This window comes from Staurois parvus, unplaced genomic scaffold, assembly GCF_062004578.1.
Source record: "Staurois parvus isolate SC_StPar_1 unplaced genomic scaffold, SC_StPar_1.0 ptg000019l, whole genome shotgun sequence".
NCBI lineage: Eukaryota > Metazoa > Chordata > Amphibia > Anura > Ranidae > Staurois > Staurois parvus.
Window position 1 is genome coordinate 24,735,825 of NW_028317815.1, and position 15,378 is coordinate 24,751,202.

The 15,378-nt window shown below is 36.4% G+C and overlaps 1 protein-coding gene across 5 annotated transcripts in view; it reads right to left on the reverse strand.

The window, feature by feature from the left end:
* The window catches only part of CACNA2D1 (calcium voltage-gated channel auxiliary subunit alpha2delta 1), an 857,854-nt gene that overhangs the window by 77,666 nt on the left and 764,810 nt on the right, over positions 1-15,378 (reverse strand). For 3 of the 5 annotated variants that reach the window (XM_089685880.1, XM_089685888.1, XM_089685869.1), the window contains 4 exons: positions 12,072-12,148; positions 7,628-7,648; positions 1,889-1,949; positions 373-470 (listed from right to left, as the gene is read on the reverse strand). In XM_089685880.1, the coding sequence (XP_089542006.1) occupies positions 373-470; positions 1,889-1,949; positions 7,628-7,648; positions 12,072-12,148 (257 nt within the window). The remainder of the gene's footprint in view (positions 1-372; positions 471-1,888; positions 1,950-7,627; positions 7,649-12,071; positions 12,149-15,378) is intronic. The other 2 variants (XM_089685897.1, XM_089685872.1) reach the window with 1 other exon arrangement.

Sequence of the window (15,378 nt, forward strand, 5' to 3'; positions counted from 1 at the left end):
CAGCAAAAAGCTCATCGGGCATCAACAAGAATATAAAATTTACGGAAAATGTTTACAACTTTTACAGATTTCTCTGATTAGCCCTATATACCTGATTCATGACCTAATGACCTAATAAAAAAAATAACATTCACCAAATAACTGCACTTTAAAATGAATGCAATTTCCTGATTTCCACCTTACACCTTCACAGATTCCTGACAAGGAACTAAAGCCTGGGCCTAAAAATATTTAAATATATATATATATATATATATATATATATATATGTATATATATTAGAAATAGATATAAAGTAGCATAAAATACACAATACAAATAATAAAGAGCATAGGTCACTGGCTTGAAAGTACTTGCAACATTTCTACTTACATTCTTTGTATGAAGGTGTTCTTGTGTCTATGTAATTATTAAAATTTACAAGGAATTCTGTGTTATTACTAGATATGGGTAGATCAGTACAGTATTCCCTGTTGAAATAAGATACATGCGTTAATTAAAAATACGAAGTATATTTCTTTCTTTAACAATACATTTTTAATGCATTATAGTTAGGAGGTGAATGCAATAATTATCTTAATTAGATTATACATGAAAATTATAATGAAGAGATTTCCACAATTGCTTTCAAAACAGAGGCAGAGACAGACAAATGTGAAACATCATTTCAAATATTTTACTTATCTTATACCTGAATATTGTACAGCATGGCCTTTGCTAATGTTGGGTACCCAGGGCACGTGCCTCACATCTTTTGGTGGGTGGCCTTGGTCTTGAGCCAACCCACTGTTTTGATGTTTTGGCACCGGGGCCAAACAGCGCAGAGGTGCATCTGACCCCAAACCCATGCCTCTCTTCAGCTGCCATGCTAAATAATAATAGTGCAACATTGTTAGGACTTCTGTCCCACCACCTTTCAGTTACAGTCAGTGGTATATCATTATGTGTGCATGTGTTTGTGGGCACATAGGCCCTAAAGGAAGGGGGGGGCTCACTGTGCCCTGTCATAAACTGCACACACAGCACCCCTGCAGCTGCCTTCTTTTCTACCTTTCCACTCCCACTGGCTTCAGATGCTGCAGGGGAGTCACAAGGGGTTTAAACTTTGCAAACAGATTCCCGTAGCTGCTCTAACCCCCGCAATATTGACCCCCTCCTTCATCAATATCCTGATGGCCCCTCACTTTTGTGCTACTGGGTGATTTTCCCTCCTCCCCCTCTCACTGGCTGCAGCTGCTGGTGGGGTGGAAGATCTGTGTCAGGACAGAAAGTGGGGTGGTGGTGGTGGGGGGGGGGGGTGTTAAGCATGTAAATTGCTTATTTACAGATTTGCATACCTTTGATCTTCACCAGTTCACAAATGGAGCAATTTAAAATTTCCAAATATTTGTTATTTATTAACTCACTACAGTTTTAGCTTTTATATTTAGGAGGAATTTAGGCACCATTTTGTAAGTTGCTGTGTTTGTGTCCACTAATAATGATTTTAGTGTATATTTAGTGATAATGTTGTTTTGATAAATATTTGCGCAAACATCATGAGGACTAAACAATCTCAACTCCTTCAGTTTATTAAAAACTGTGGGTGTGGGTACTGTGGGTTCCTCGTTTAGATAAACGTTAACCATTAGAATTAGCATTGGTATATGGGTCCACTGTAAACATTAAGGCATAGAACATGGGATTACAATGCAAGTCTGCAGAACTTTTCCTGCATGTCGAAATATATCTGCAAGTATGTGGTCAGTTAAATCTTGGACAGATCTTATACTTAATTAGCTGACACAGTCATATACAATTTCTAAAATCATAATAAATGATTACTTAAAATTTTGAAATATATTAGATGCTAATTAAGTACGGGAGAAAATGTAGAAACGTGATACACCTTGGTGCTAGATAGGTGGTGCCAGCTTCATCAAACTGCTCAGGTTTCAAAGTTTCAGAGTCTGAAAAATATAAATGGCTTAAATCAGATAGTGATAAAGATAACACTCAGATTTTTTACAGTCTGTAACATCAAATAATATCAGTGCTACATTAATAAAGATACAATACTCATGCACTGCCACAAATTAATGATAAGCTGAGGCAAGCACCTAAATGTGTTCCTACATCAATAAAATTCCCCAAGAATAGTGCTGATCTTAGAGACCCCAAAAAAATAAAATAAATAAACACCCTCCTGAGCATCACACCTAATGTGTATATGAATAAATCTGTGAAAAAAATAAAGTCAATAGTTAATAAAAAAAAACTGGCTGAGCCATTAAATCCAAATGATATGTGAAACATGTATCAAAATGAAAACACACTCAAGTAGCAATAAGCACCTAGCCAACCTATAATAAACACCCAGCTGAGCTGAAGAATAAAGTGTAAAAAAACCACAAGAACAGCAATACATACGCAAAATGTTTATCATCAATAAAACACGGTCACAATAGCAGTAAACACCTGACCGAGCTATAATAAACACCCGGATGAGCTGAGGCATGAAGTGTAAAACCCAACAAAAACAGTATTAAATAATTGTAAAAAAAATGCCTGGCTAAGCAATCAGGCCCTCCAATGGAATAAATAATTGATGAATCAAATGAATGTACAACTGGGCTAAATATTCAAAAAAAGTGCATACTAGAAAAAAATAAGCAACTCTATTACATATATACAGGGTGACTGATGGTACTTTTGAAAAAACAGTATTCTGTAGATTTTCAACTCGAAATGTATTTATTTTTACAAAAGCAGAGGTCAAGACATGCCATTTGAGTTACTTATTCAGTTATGAAAAATAATGAAATTTACTGTAGATGACGACCATCCTCTTGAATGCAGAGGACCGTGTTGCAACTTGTAATGGCCCCATGTCAACCAACATTGAATTCTTGAGGAAATAGCAGCCACGTTGCTGTGAGAGACCCACCACTTCAAACAAAGCTATCATAAGCAAACAAACAATGTTATAAGGTCCATTGCTTCATTGTGACTGAATTGGAATTCAAGTGGGGAGGAAAAGACGCCTAGCTAGTCCCCCTCCCAATACCACTTACAGTGTACTACCTGTTCTAAAACGCCTGACTCCTGTCGATCACCCTGTACAAAAAAGATAAATGGTGAATGATAGATAGCACTTAATAAAGTGCAAAATGCAGTCCAAAAGTGATAAGACAGTCTCTTTCTTCCAACATTTAAAATGAAGCATCAGTGGCTTCAACAGGTGTGCAAATCTATCGTGCTCCTCCACCTTCAGGCATGCATGCTCAACTTAACAGCTAACCAATAGAAAATATACAGTGGGGAAAATAAGTATTTGATCCACTGCAGATTTTGTAAGTTTGCCCACTTACAAAGAAATGATTCATAGGTTTATTTTAAAGGACAGAGACAGAATATTAACCACAAATACAGAAAAAACACATGAAACAAATGTTATAAATTGAGTTGCAGTTCGGTAAGTAAAATAAGTCTTTGATCCCAAAGCAAAACATGACTTAGTACTTGGTAGAGACACTCTTGCTGGCAAGCACAGAGGTAAGATTTTTCTTGAAGTTGGCTACCAGGTTTGCACACATCTCAGCAGGGATTTTGGTCCACTCTTCTTTACAGATCTTCTCTGAATCCTTAAGGTTTCTAGGTTGTCACTCGAAGTTTCAGCTCCCTCCAAACATTTTCTATAGGATTAAGGTCTGGAGACTGGCTTGGCCACTTTATGGCCTTAATGTAGTTCTTCTTGAGCCACTCCTTTGGCTTTGGCTGTATGTTTTGGGTCATTGTCACGCTGGAAGACCCATCCAAGACCTTGGCTGAGAGAAGAAGGTTCTCATCCAAGATTTTACAATACATGGCCCCGTCCACTGGCCCATCAATATGGCAATACTGACCTGTACCTTTAGCAGAGAAACAGCCCCAAAGCATAATGTTTCCACCTCCGTGATTGACTGTAGGGATGGTGTTTTTAGGGTCATAGTCAGCATTTTTCTTTCTCCAAACACAGCAAGTCGAGTTAATGCCAAACAGCTCAATTATGGTCTCATCTGACCACAGCACTTTCTCCCAATCCTTCTCTGAATCGTTTAGATATTCACTGGCAAACTTCAGATGGGCATGTACATGTGCCTTCTTGAGAAAGGGGAACCTGCAGGTGCTGCAGGATTTAAAACCATCGTAGTGTATTGTGTTACCAACGGTTTGTTTGGTGACTGTGGTCCCAACTGCCTTGAGATCATACACAAGTTCCTCCCGTGTAGTTATGGGCTGATCCCTCACTTTCTCATGATCATCCTTACCCCATGAGGCCAAATCTTGCATGGAGATCCAGACCGAGTGAGATTGATGTTTTTTTTTATTTCTTCCATTTGCGAATAGTTGCTCCAACTGTTGTCTCCTTCTCACCATGTTTCTTGCTGATGGTCTTGTAGTCCATTCCAGCCTTGTGCAGGTCTACAATCTTGTCCCTGACATCCTTTGAAAGCTCTTTGGTCTTGCCCATGGTGGTGTCCTAGAAAGAGATTCTGTGGACAGGTGTCTTTTATACCCTTAACGAGTTGTCATTAGGAGCACCTTCTTAAATTGACAGGACTAATCTGTGTACCACATGAGCACATAGCCAGTCTATGGGAGCCAGAATTATTTTTGGTTGGTAGGGATCAAATACTTATTTTACTTACTGAGCTGCAACTCAATTTGTAACATTGGTATCATGCATTTTTTCTGGATTTTGGTTGATATTCTGTCTCTATCATTTAAAATAAACCTATGATAAAAATTATAGACCCTTCATTTCTTTGTAAGTGGGCAAATTTACAAAATCTTCAGGGGATCAAATATTATTTTCCCCACTGTAGGTCAATATGTGCTCAATATTAATCCCACTGGATCCTCCTCTTCTACAGGTCTCTCCAGGCACACTCAGGAACAATCCTTTATGTCCTTACTCTGAAGGATAGCTGCTCAAAAGATAAGGAACAAGGAACTCCTCATAGCGTTGTAAGGCTTTATTACCATAAAAATGTATAAAACATGCCACTCACATAAATACAAGGTTCACAGAACCTATTACAAGCATTTAAGGGAAAAGCAGGATGAACACAGATGGCGGCTCCTGCATGCACCAGAAAAGACGTCACAAGCTTCCATACTATGTGTTATGCCATGAATCATGTGACTTCTTCAGGGATTACTTTCCCTTAAATGCTTGTAATATGTTTTGTGAACCTTGTATCTATGTGAGTGGCATTTGTTATACATTTTCATGGTAATAAAGCCTTACTACATTATGAGGAGTTCCTTATCTTTTGAGCACCTATCCATAGGATTGGGAACATAAAGAGAGATATAAGAGTGTAAGCAGAGGATCCAGTTGGATTAATATTGAGCACATGGTGACATATTCTCTATGGGTCAGCTGTTAAGGTGAGAATGCATGTCTGAAGGTGGAGGAGCTCAACTGTTGTCACTGGTGCATCACTTTAAATGTTGGAAGAAAGAGAGTGTCTTATCAATATTGGACTGCATTTTGCACTTTATTAAGTGTTAGCTATCATTCACCATTTATCTGTTTTTTGTTTAAATGTAGTAGAGTTGCATATCATTTCTAGAACGCACTTTTTCTGAGTATTTAGCCCAGCTGAACAATCATTTGATTTATCACTTATATATTCCATTGGGGCCGATTGCTCAGTCAGACATTCGGTTTACTATTATTTAATACTGTTTTTGTTGGTTTTTATACTTTATGCATCAGCTCAGCAGGGTGTTTATTGTAGCTCGGCCATGTGTTTACTGCTATTGCGATCATGTTTTATTTCTGATATACGTTTCACATAGTTATTACTGGTTTTGTTGTTTTTACACTATATTCTTCAGCTCAGCCACCAGGTGTTTATTATAGGTTGGCCACATGTTTATTGCTACTTGATTGTGTTTTATTTTTGATACATGTTTCACATATCATTTGGAATTAATGGTTCAGCCAGTTTTCTTATTAACTATTGACTTTATTTGTTTCACAGATTTATTCATTTACACATTGCTTTTGATGCTAAGGAGGGTGTTTATTTATTATTAGTTTATTTTTTGGTTTACTAGGGGGCAGGGCAGTACTATCCTTGGGTATCAGTGCTACATTCCCTGTGTTAGATTCATTAATTATGTTAGCCTCATTTATTTTATTAGGACATACATGCCATGTGTTCTAAAGAATATAATGAGGTACTCAAGAAAGAATGAATGTATAACAACCTATCTCAAAGGGGGGCACATTTTCATAATATACAGTCCCTAATAGTCTTAAATTGGACCTAAATCCTACAATACTCTTCTCTTCTCCAGCGATGCAATGTCCATAACCTCTCTTGCTGGTGTTGATGTCTCCTCTGCTTTTTCTTGATTCCGAGTCTTCTGCCATCTTGCTTATCCAGGCTGGGATGCTGTAACTCCTGGGTATGTCTCTTCTGTAATGAAAATTCTTTTTGCTCACAAGATTTTAAAGTCCCAAGGAAATGTATATCATACTCAAGGCTAACATGTTTAATTCTTGCTAAGTTGGGAATTTATTGATATGATAATTTCATATTTACAACTTGCAGCCAGCAGCTGCTAGGATCAAACCACGACCACATGCTTTCTGGAGTTTAAATAACAATTTTCTTGTGAATAGCAGAAGAGATCATAAAAAATAGACTGCAAAATGACTCACAGGAGAGCCACTTCCCCCACCCCCTCCTAACAAAGAACTGCCAGATTTAAGCTGGCCATACATGGATTGGCATTCAGCCAGTTCAGCAGACACTAACCAAATGTCAATCAATGTATGGGCAGGGAGTTTGCACAGAAGTCGATCTACCAATCAACTTCTATACAACTACCCTGTTGGACTATCCCCACTCGATCAGCACTGAAGGTTATAGCCTACAACAGTAATCTGTGTATTCTGACAGCGAGAAAGTCTCCCTGCTGCCAGAATACAATAGCTCAGTGGGGAGGATGAGGGAATCAAGTCTGTTTTTTTTCTTTTTTGTTCAACCTGCTGGGCTGCCTTCTTTATACACAAAAAAAAATCAAACCGTACTGGACTTTTTAAAAAAAATAGTATGAATATACGAATATCTGAATAGTGTACACATTTTCCTGGCAAATAACATTGTCTAGATGTGAATAATGTACATAATACCCTTTGATACAATTAATTGGCTTGTATCACTTTTATGTCACATAATAAAAAATAATAGCCTTATAGCTATCACATTCCTCATAATGTGGTCGCTTTCTTAAACACTAGGAAGCAGGGCTTAACAAAATCTGCAAAGTTTTCTAAGCAAAGTTCTAGAAGTCAATAACACACAACTGTAGTCACAATCTACAGTGTCTGTAACTACCATAAGCAAGACCCAAAAAATCTATGAATTGTACTATTACTTTAATGACCAAAAGCAGTTCCTAGTATTTATGGGTATTGGTCATGTCCATTGTAGCAAAGATGTCTTAAACTTCAAAATAATTGTAAAAAATAAAAAGGCAATAAAATTATTCACCATAGACACAAGGAATAAGAGTATTAAAACAGTAAGGAGGTATATAAAAGGAAAGTAAAAACGAAGGAAATAAGCATAAAGGATGTACTTGCCCTTAATTCTGCTTTTTTTGGCTGTCCATCAGATAGAGAAAGCAAGAGAATAGGAAAAACAGGGTAAAGGTAAAAGGGGTCACATACAATATTTTATTCAAGTTCTTGAATAAAGATATTGTGACTAGAAAAAATGTTAATTCAAAGACAGCTGAAGTCTGGAAAAAAGAGACAAACACTCATCACAACTGGATCATATGCAAGATTTTACATAAAATCTTCTTCGTGTAGAAAGATCTGTTGTGCAATCTATTAGTAGTTGCTGCATGTGCTTATCAAGTAAATATTATTATTTGTTACAAATCAATTCATGGGAAACAACACTAGTAAAAAAGCTTGTGCTCAGGGGCAGAATATTAGCAACCGATGGAAAATCAATTAGAGATCCTAAAATTATATTATTTATTAGGAAATATGTGCCTTTCCTTGAAAAGATACAGTAATTTTGAATGGTTATTAAAGTAAACAAAAAACAATGAAACATAATTAGAGTGCGTCATTGGTTCCCTTGTTGTTGCTTAAGGTGTACACAGAGGCAGTTTGTCCCATGTGCACACAAAAAAGTTACTTACATAGTTTTTTTAGATCAAGGATAGTAAATCACAGAACTACAGAGAATGATAAACAATGATTGCAAACAGTCCTGCTAGCAAGTATCACTATTAAATAAAAACTGACATCTCAACCATGAAATATCTTATATTAGGGTGCTCTCTACAGTGGCTTTTTAGCTACTCAGTGATCTTCTTGTGACTACTTGTGTGCTGCTGACTCTACTACCTGTTTAACTCACCTGTGTGGGTTCTGTTCTCTTCCCCTTCGGGGTTCAGCTGGAATTAGCTGCAGATCCCTTGTTGCCTACTGCTCCATTATTTATATATATAGACTATTTCCTTCTCCTGGGAAACTCTAGTTGGGGGACAGAGGGAGTGTGGAAATTGATCCCAGGGAACCTAGAAAATTATGGTTGGGGTGCACACCCTGCATTGTTATCCCCTTAACCACATACCGCCCAGCCACTGTAGAAATACGTTGGCAGGGCGGCACTCGCAGGCAAAACCACGTTTTAAAACGTGTGTTTTCAAAACAGGTAGAGGGCGCGCGCGAGGCGCGCCACCGCCCTACCTGTCCCACCAATCATGGCTGCGGATGTCAGTTGCCAGGTCACAGCCGTTCGTTACCGGCTGTGTCCTGTGATTAGCGGCAATCACTGACAGAGAGCAGGGCTGCAGTAGCTCTGCTCTCTGTCAGTTCCCTGACAGCTCCTGACAGGCTGATCGGGAGAGAAGAGTTTATCTCTCCCGATCAGCGTTTCACTGTGCAGTACACACCCCTGCCCCCTAGTAAAACACTCCCCTCACACAGTTAACCCTTTCACTGAATAATAAAGTTAACCTCTTCCTCCCCAGTGCCATTAGTAGTATCAGTGTTTTTTTTTGCACTGATCACTGTATTGGTGTCACTGGGGATGTCAGTGACCCCAAGTCAGTTCCCCCCCAGTGTCAGAATGTCCGCTGCAGTCCCTCAGTCCCGCCATAAGTCGCTGATCGCCGCCATAAGTCACTGATCGCCGCCATAAGTCGCTGATCGCCGCCATTATTAGTATAAAAATTTTTTTTAAATCCCAGTATCTTTCCCACCATTTGTAAACGCTATAACTTTCACGTAAACCAATTAATTTACACGTATTGGGGTTTTTTTTTAGAAAAGACATGTCACAAAATACATTTTGGCAGAAATTTATGACTAAATTTGATTTTTAAATTTTTTTTTACTGGACATGTTTTATAGCAAAAAGTCCAAAATATTGTTTTTTTTCCTCAAAATTGTCAGCCTTTTTTTTTATAGCGCAAAAAATAAAAACCGCACAGGTGATCACATACCACCAAAAGAAAGCTCAATTTGTGGGAAAAAAAAGGATGTAAATTTAATTAATGTACCGTATTGCATGACCACGCAATTGTCCGTTAAACTAGCGCAGTGCTGTATAGCAAAAAAAGGCGTAAATTGCAGTATCTATACCATAGTTTGTAGACGTTATAACTTTCACGCAAAGCAATCAATATACACTTATTGGGATTTATTTTTACCAAAAACATGTAGCAGAATACATTTTGGCCTAAATTTATAACTAACTTTGAGTTTACTATATATTTTTTATAGCTGAAAGTAAAACATATCGTTTTTCTTCAAAATGTTTGGTCTTTTTTTGTTTATAGCGTGAAAAATAAAAAGCACACAGGTGGTCAAATACCACCAAAAGAAATCTCTATTTATGTGAAAAAAAGGACGTAAATTTTGTTTGGGTGCAGCATTGCATGACTGCGCAATTATCAGTTGAATTAGTGCAGTGCCGAGTAGCAAAAAGAGGCCTGGTCATTAAATCCTCAGGAGGGCAAGTGGTTAATACTGTACAATTCTCATGTCTTCTGACACTGGAACCCCTCTGGGTTTTGATTGCACTGCATTGATCTTTTTTGACTGATTGATGTGACTGTTCTATAAACATTATTGTTTTCTCTGATTCACATGCAGAGAGTGATTCTAATTCACTCTCTCTTGTTGATCTCATGTACAATCTCCACTGGTACATGGAGCTAACTATTGTAAGTCAATAGTCTTTTTTGCTGAATTTCCTATTTAGCTGTGTTTTGTGATGCCTGTTTTTTACAGGCACCTTCATTTGTTCTTCTTATTGCTTCTTTCCTTTCCCTCCCCTGAGTGCTCATTGAGTGGGTGATCTAATGGCTTTTCTCTCCTTCTCCACTGACCTGCTATGGTTTGATTACATATTGGTTCTATCAATTTGCAGGTGTTTTTAGGCTGAAGAAGGGATTACAGATCCTGTACTATGCTCACAAACATCAAGCTTCCTCTGTTCCCTCAATATCCTTATAAACATTTCAAAACTCGGTTTCTGAGCAATGACTCATTGAGGGAATGGAGAGGGGTTTCCATTAGTATTAATGGCTCTCTGCTTTTTCTTTGACTCAAGAAGGTTCAGGATCCAGGGCACATCTACCTTTTCATAAACTGCCTGGTTTATGGACACATTTTTACATGATTGAATATCTATCTCCCCAAGCAGGGTCAATTGACCCTGTTCTCTTCCCTAATATGTTTACACATACATAAACTAAATCAATTCAAGACAATAAGCCTCAAATACAAAACTACAAAACTTGGGGGACCAATATAGTTTGATATATGCAGAGGGTATTCATTTGTTTTTCTAATCATTATATATATATATATATATATATATATATATATATATATATATATATATATATATATATATTACATATGTTGTTTTAATTTGTACCACATTTTCCAAATAAAATCTGATCCCAGCTGTACCTGCTCCATACTGTATATTAAATATGAGTGTAATACATAACATCATTGATTAGTTTCCATAACTGTTTCTATAGGTTTTATAATGTTATGGAAATTGGATTTACTAAAATCAGCAATGGACAATAATGATGAGAGTGTTAGAATATAAGAAAATAAGGTCTGATTTATTTACAATAAAAAGAGTTTGCTGCAAAGGTATTGTTTCTCACATAATTATTTTCCCATAAATTATTATATTACATTAAAAAAGGATGCATGACAAACTGTGAAGGCTAGATTACTAAAGGCACCAGATGACAGCGAGAGAAGGTGTTTGATATTACTAGTAACCAAACTCAAATGCACTTATCAACACTTCTTTGTAGACTTCAACACCTTTCTAATTACTTGTAAGCCATACACATATACTTGCAAACAGATCTTTTGCATATCAACAATAATGAGTAAACAATGATTCTAATGAATCTCGTGGATTGGTAGGAAAAACTGTTCATATTCTTCAAAGCAGAATACGAACTCTGCAACTCTCAACCTTTGTCAAAAGACACTTATTTCAGTTGTAACAATAATAATTTGCATGTTTATTAAGAAGACTTAAGACTTGTATTAAGATAATATAAGATCAATGAAATGTAACTGTATTCCACAGTCTGTTGTATAACATGTAACTGTGTAAACCATATGTCTGCTGTACAACTCAGGAATATGCATTCCCAGCACAAAAATGCCTACCATTATGTTGGGCAGCCCACTGGTTTAGCAGTGCAACAAACTCTTTCTAATCCATGCATTTAGCCTATGCACTTCTATCTTCATAAAAAGCAATTAGTAGACTTGGGGTTATGGCTGGTTAGTGAACTACAAAAATGTTTTCCAAAGCCCCCTCCCCCATGCATAATAACACCTTGTCTTTAAAAGAATACACCATTAAATGTGATTTGACAGTTGAGAATTTTCACATTAGAATCATTGTGTCTTAAAGATTTTTGTGAAAAACATCAAGATTACCAAACTGAAAAAAATGTCATCATCAAGTCTTCAAACTTTTGTCCAATTTTTGAAGGTTGGTTACCCTACTACTCACATTTTGCTTGAGTCATTGTGTCTTCCAATTTAGCTTTAATGTAATAAAAGCTGTAGGATGGCAACACTAAGGCAAGACTATGGGAAAAAAAGTAAAGTTAGCAAAGTTTGTTTTAAAGTGAGCTTGTCCTTCATAATTGTAGCAAACATGGATATAAGATCAACATATTTGAACACTTGGCAATGTTTTAGGTTTAGTTTTATAATTCATTTTATAACAGTTTAAAAAAATTCACTGTTTCTATATTAAGGAAAACTTCTAAGCAACTCAAAGTGCCATAATATCTTTTGTCCAAATGTAAACAAAATCAGCGGAAGTGTAAGACTCAAAGGAAACTCTTCAACTCCTTTCCATGTTTAAAGAGACATCCTAAAGTTAACATTTTGCATAGTTAAATGTACTAAATAATATATTCCCTAGTTGACTACAAGCTATATTTTTAGCTTGTAGTGCATTTTTAAATTCACTTTCTACTATTCTCATCAGAAAGTAGTGCATTCTCTATATTTTGCTTCAAGTAGTTCAGACAGAGAAATGAGCAGCCGTTGACAATCTATTCACTCTATAATGTAACACTGTCATTATAAAAACATTTTTTCACTCTAGACTTTTCCAAATATATAAATTATTGTTCCCATCTAGATGTCCCCTTGGCAAAGCAGGTTTTTGTAAACAAAGAACATTAATGTCTACCACTGTGCAGTTTATTGCAATGCATAGTTTGAAATACAGGACTAATTCAAATATAACAAATAAATTCTGATCTTATAGGAATTAAAAGAACATTTTTAAATAACTAAATATTAAATAAAACATAACATTTAGAGTGTAGGAATGTACAGGTAGTTTTGAGGAACAGTCATAAATGATTTTGCAACTTAGCTTCATTCACAAATGCGGTTAGGGAGAAGTAAAACCAGGCGGTGGAGTCATAGTTTACTGCCCCCCAGCCACTCACCTGAACCTGGCATGTACACATGCTGTAGCCGAGCTAATGTGCTTCTGGATGGCTCAAAAATTAAACAAAATGCTGCATTTGGCAGGAATTACCACAGGTGAGCATGACCAATGCAAGTCAATACAGTTGTGCTGCAACCGCCCAACAACTACGTGCTAAGCATATTGTACAGGGAAAAAAATGATCCTTACTGAATCACATATATAGAATGTTATAAGATGGCTGTATACTCCATTTTGTCTATGTTTTTATAACTTCATGTATTTCAACATCCACATTTATGTCATAGAGAGTGAAGCTTGTGATTGCTTAAGTGCATATTGTCAAAGACTCTCATGTAGATAAATGGCAGAAAAATCATCCTGCGCTAAAATGGGGCCCTAACACTCAAGCTGCTGACACTAACCTCTTACCTAAGTGAGTAAAGTATGAATATATATAAACAGTGCAGCGCTAAAATAAATGTGAATAAATATAAATAAATAATACCCCCAGTGCACAAAGGGGTTAAACTATTATCCAGTGCAACACGTGGATTCCCAACGGGAATAATGAATGTGTAAAAGTGACCAGTGTCCTGACCGACACTCAAGAAAATACCTCAAATAACACTCTGCCGTGATACATACAAAAATTACACAATAATAAATACAGCAAATAAAATGTCCATGATAGTGCTCAAAACACAATATTCATGCACAGGCCGCTGGGGTCCGCCTCTCATTCGTGATTGGTGTCATGGATCTATTTATGGAGTCTCTTTACCCTGAGGTAGTCACGTGCCCTTTGTGCACTGGGGGTATTATTTATTTATATTTATTCACATTTATTTTAGCGCTGCACTGTTTATATATATTCATGTAGATAAATGAGAGTCACCATTTGTCAAGACTTTCATGTAGATAAATGGAGGTCATCATTTATGCAAAGGTTGTACCTTCCTTAACACATCTGTGTATAAGGAGTGAATGCTTATAATGCTGAAGAACTTATGCCTTCCTTGACACACCTGTGTATAAAGCATGAATGCATGTGATCAGTACTGATCAAATGGGGGAGTTATGTATAGGGATACATATGATCCTTACTGAATCACATATATAGAATGTTATAAGATGGCTGTATACTCCATTTTGTCTAAGTTTTTATAACTTCATATATTTCAAGTTGTTCATTGCAAAAAACACATATCTTGATTGGAATTGTGTGATGTGTTAGGAGACGTATAGTGTTTGATCCTTCCAAAGGTGATCTGTTTCTATTTGATAAGAAGGGCTATATAAGCAAAGAAGGATTCCATGAAAGACGGGATACAGGAAGGGTGGACACTGTATTCCCCATATACGTATATACTCAATAAATATAATTAAGGGCCTTATCTCGTCTGAAGGTATTTATTCAAGTTTCCTTTAAAATAGAGGCACTTGAGCAGGAGGTTCTAACTTCCCTACACAATAGTTTACCATTTATAGGTGTTCTCTTCTGGAAATTCCAGCACTGTAAAATCCTACTAATTCTCTTTGTTTATGAGAAGATGGACAACTGTGTTGCCATAATTAACTCTGTCTGTACTGTGTAGGCAGATCTTTGTTATCAGCTGAAAACTACATTTGAACACTGTCTGTCCTACCAAACAATTAAATGTTTTGAAATTGGGCTTTTTGTATTGTGTGTTAATGAGATGAGACTCTGCTTTTTGTTAGGACAAACTCTCTCTAACATTGTTCAAAAATCCTTGAAGTCTCCTGAGAAACATCTAAAAGTTAAGAATTTTTTTTTTTAAATGTTGGTATGCTGTGTGAATGGGAACACACAACAAACATGTAGTGTGGTTTTCTCAAATTTGACTGCAAAAATGGAAATACACTAACAGTTTGTAAAAGATCTCCCACCACCACCAAAAACATATATTATCTGAAATCACAGGATGTGCAGAATTAAAAGATGATACTGTTGAGTTTTTTAAATCAAGTGCTAATTGTGCAAATGTTTATCAAATCAATATTTTTGCTAAAAATATGAAAACTCATTATTAGCACAAATAAGCCAAACAATATCTTTCCACTAAAATAAAAGATAAAACTCTACTGAGTTACTAAATATAAAATATTTGTTAATTTGAGATTGTAGCTTTTTGTGAAACAAAATAACAAGCAGGTGAATCTGTAAACAAACCGCATATGCTAAAAACACTCACTATTTATTCCCACAAAATGAAATGGTATTGTGCAATTATATACATGTTTTACTGTGTGTCACAGCAATGTGCACTAACTTGGTATTTTATGGTGCTATTCATTTAGAAAGGTGTGAACAAAAGGTAAAATCCAGGTTTTTATACAATGCTGT